This window comes from Giraffa tippelskirchi, chromosome 3 (genome assembly GCF_054371585.1).
Source record: "Giraffa tippelskirchi isolate mGirTip1 chromosome 3, T2T-mGirTip1v1.2.pri, whole genome shotgun sequence".
Lineage (NCBI taxonomy): Eukaryota > Metazoa > Chordata > Mammalia > Artiodactyla > Giraffidae > Giraffa > Giraffa tippelskirchi.
In genome coordinates, this window is record NC_137277.1 from 152,957,301 (window position 1) to 152,961,458 (window position 4,158).

The following is a 4,158-nucleotide window of genomic DNA, read 5'->3' on the forward strand; positions in this document are numbered from 1 at the left end:
TATATCCTGCTAGTTATTGCTATTGTGGATCATCCGGGGGATGGTGTGACCCTGAGTACCCCTGGGAATGGCATTACTCTCTGCCACTCAAGCAATCCCTAAGGGGACTGACATCTGAGGGCTGTCTGCTGAGAAGTCCTTTTTCAAGTGGCGTCTGGGCAGCCCAGCTCTGTGTCAACTGCACTACAGGCAGACCTTGGAGATACTGTGGTTTGGTTCCAGATCACTGCAATAAAGCAAACTTACAGTAAAGCAAGTCACATGAAGTTTTTTATTTCCCAGTGCAGGTAGAAGTTATGTTTCCACTATAGTGTAAGTTTATTACATGTTCAATAGCATTATGTCTAAAAAACTGCACATACTTTCATTAAAAGTATTTTACTGTTAAAAGATGCTAGTCATCATCTGAACCTTCAGTGACTCAAAAATTTTTCTGATGGACGATCTTGCCTCAATGTTGAAGGCTGCTGAATAATCAGGGTGGTGGTTGCTGAAGGTTGGAGTGACTGTGGCGATTTCTTAAAATAAGACAACAATGAAGTTTGCCACGTTGATTAACTCTTCTTTTCATGAGTAATTTCTCTGTAACATGCAGTGACGTTTAACGACATTTTATCCACAGAAGAAATTCTTTCAGAATTGGAGTCTGTCCTCTCAAACCCTGCCACTACTTTTATCAACTAAGTTTGTGTAATATTCTAAGTCTTTTTTGTCATTTCAGTAGCCTCACCAGGAGTAGATTCCACTTTCTTTGCTCATCCATAAGGAACAACTCTTCCTCCGTTACAGTTCTGTCGTGAGATTGAAGCAGCTCTGTCACAGCTTTAGGCTCCGCTTCTAATTCTAGTTCTCTTGCTATCGCCACCACATCTTCAGTTACTTCCTTTGTTGAAGTCTTGACTCTTCCTTGATGTTTGTAGTCTTGAGTCATCTGTGATGGTTGTAGCCCACTTCTTCCAAATTCCTGTTAATGTTGATATTTTGACCTCTTCCCAGGAATCACCAATATTTTTTTTGAAGGAAATATCCTTTATCTTTTTTTTCTAATTATAACATTCTCATTTTGACAATTTACACCCCTTTTCGCCCAATTAATACAATGCAAACAAAATTTTTTCAAATGTTAAGACTTTCTTTACCATTTATGACATATGACATAACTGTAACTCTTTAAAAGTTCCTTAAAAGAAAGCTGAAATTTTAATTTTCACTGTGAACCTGTCTGATCAAAAAGTAAAGCACATCACTACCATGTGAATTAAAACAAAGAATGGAATAAAAAACAAAAGTGGTAACTATATAATCAGCAAATTATCTGATAAGACATTGTAACTTCTTCACATTTCTACCTAGCACAAGTGAGAATGAACTGCTTCCAAGGTACTACAAGGTTTGGCATTTTTACTCTTAAGCTTTAAATCATTGAGTAGTGTTACTCTACTCAAGTCATCTTTAAGAAAATGGCAGTGTTCATAAGTACAAAAATTATTATATCCAGTAGATGGTATTCTACATAGTCAAGATAACAAGAAAATTTTTTATAAAATGAGATTTTTAAAAATGCAGAATATCTGGTAATTACCAGTATCTCAAAAGCTAAAATGAGAAAAATACAGAAAATAGAGAAGTACTCATTGAAATGCCAGCAAATTTGGAAAACTCAGCAGTGGCCACAGGACTGGAAGAGGTCAGTCTTCGTTCCAATCCCAAAGAAAGGCAATGCCAAAGAATGCTCAAACTACCGCACAATTGCACTCATCTCACATGCTAGTAAAGTAATGCTCAAAATTCTCCAAGCCAGGCTTCAGCAATACGTGAACCGTGAACTTCCAGATGTTCGAGCTGGTTTTAGAAAAGGCAGAGGAACCAGAGATCAAATTGCCAATATCCGCTGGATCATCGAAAAAGCAAGAGAGTTCCAGAAAAACATCTATTTCTGCTTTATTGACTATGCCAAAGCCTTTGACTGTGTGGATCACAATAAACTGTGGAAAATTCTGAAAGAGATGGGAATACCAGACCATCTGACCTGTCTCTTGAGAAACCTGTATGCAGGTCAGGAAGCAACAGTTAGAACTGGACATGGAACAACAGACTGGTTCCAAATAGGAAAAGGAGTACGTCAAGGCTGTATATTGTCACCCTGCTTATTTAACTTATATGCAGAGTACATCATGAGAAACGCTGGGCTGGAAGAAACACAAGCTGGAATCAAGATTGCCGGGAGAAATATCAATAACCTCAGATATGCGGATGACACCACCCTTATGGCAGAAAGTGAAGAAGAACTAAAGAGCCTCTTGATGAAGGTGAAGGAGGAGAGTGAAAAAGTTAGCTTAAAGCTCAACGTTCAGAAAACTAAGATCATGGCATCTGGTCCCATCACTCCGTGGGAAATAGATGGGGAAACAGTGTCAGACTTTACTTTTTTGGGCTCCAGAATCACTGCTGATGGTGACTGCAGCCATGAAATTAAAAGACGCTTACTCCTTGGAAGGAAGGTTATGGCCAACCTAGATAGCATGTTTAAAAGCAGAGACATTACTTTGCCAACAAAAGTCTGTCTAGTCAAGACTATGGTTTTTCCAGTGGTCATGTATGGATGTGAGAGTTGGACGGTGAAGAAAGCTGAGCGCTGCAGAATTGATGCTTTTGAACTGTGGTGTTGGAGAAGACTCTTGAGAGTTTCTTGGACTGCAAGGAGATCCAATCAATCCATCCTAAAAGAGATCAATCCTGGGTGTTCATTGGAAGGTCTGATGTTGAAGCTGAAGCTCCAATACTTTTGCCACCTCATGCGAAGGGTTGACTCATTGGAAAAGACCCTAATGCTGGGTAGGATTGGGGGCGGGAGGAGAAGGGGACGACAGAGGATGAGATGGTTGGATGGCATCACCGACTCGATGAACATGGGTTTGGGTAGACTCCGGGGGTTGGTGATGGACAGAGAGGCCTGGCGTGCTGCAATTCATGGGGTCGCAGAGAGTCGGACACGACTGAGCGACTGAACTGAACTGAACTCATTGAATAATATTATTTTGCTTTGAGGAAACCAGAAATGCTTCTATTCCAAGAAATAAATAATAATGATAAGAGATGTAATTAACACACCATATATCTTTTAAGCCAAAGAATGCTTTTCTGCTCAGAACAACTCTTGATTTTTACATTCTTAGTTTCCTTTGTCTAAAACAGGACCCCATTTTAAGCCATTATTTGAATAGAGTTCATAATCTAAAGCCACTTTTCTTCACAGGATGTTTTCATTTTACAATTCATTCACAAGCTGCAAAAAGAGAAATGAAAGTCAGTTATAAGAATTTGTAGCATAATAAATGCTAATTTACAGTAACTGTCAACAGACTTCTATACTGAAGCCGAAAAGTTGCTACAGTACAAGTGAGAACTGACGTGATTCTTCCATAGACTCAGACTTCGTTTAGTATACTGTCATAAGATCTGAAAAGAAACCTTAATGGGCCTTTTCAAAGATGCATAATTTTCCTAACAATTTTCCTCTGGATGCACAGCCTGTTCATTCCTTCAATCCTTCTTTAGTCGTTTAGCTTTTGCAATATTTTCTTGACGTTTTTGTTTCTTCTTTTGCTCCTTTTCTCCGGCCTCAATCATCTTGGCCAATTTCCAAGACATCACAGCACTTGCTAGAAACAATGGAGTCAGAGCCAAAATGACTGTTGTAAGGAAGCCATATGGGTCCTTTGCAGCCCATTCCACAACACACTCAGCCCAAGCGTTTAAATCAAACATCTTCCTGGAGGCCTTATGCTTGAGTATTAATCTCTAATTTTGTCCTGGGATTATCAGCCAGTCACAATTTCAGAGGACCTTTGGTTGGCTGTCTTCTTTAACTTCTGAAAGAAGACTTAAATTCTATATATTCCTGTGCACCTCAGTTTTGGACCCCAAGTAAAAGTACCCTCCACACTTTAAGAAATAAATATTTTTCTTCTTCCTTCTGAAAAGGATCCACCAGGCTTGATCTTCAGACCAGACCCACACGGCAGCCGAAGCTGATGGCACCTCACAGCCACCCACACTTTCCCTTCCTTGTGTTTTCTCCTCGCTCACCCTGTCTCACCCTACCCGGTGGCCTGTGTCTGGGGCCACGCTTTTCCGACCCTCTGCCTCGCTGAGCGT

General features: G+C 40.0%; 1 protein-coding gene across 1 annotated transcript; it reads right to left on the bottom strand.

Moving 5' to 3' along the window:
- Window positions 1–3,543: 3,543 nt before the first annotated feature.
- On the bottom strand, window positions 3,544–3,768 carry LOC145541455 (small integral membrane protein 15-like). Its single transcript, XM_081577936.1, has one exon. It carries the CDS (start codon window positions 3,766–3,768, stop codon window positions 3,544–3,546), a length of 225 nt encoding a protein of 74 aa, XP_081434062.1.
- Between the last annotated feature and the right edge of the window lie 390 nt (window positions 3,769–4,158).

Excerpts from the sequence above, each read along its gene's own strand:
- LOC145541455 (XM_081577936.1), bottom strand. The coding sequence starts at position 3,768 with ATGTTTGATTTAAACGCTTGGGCTGAGTGTGTTGTGGAATGGGCTGCA.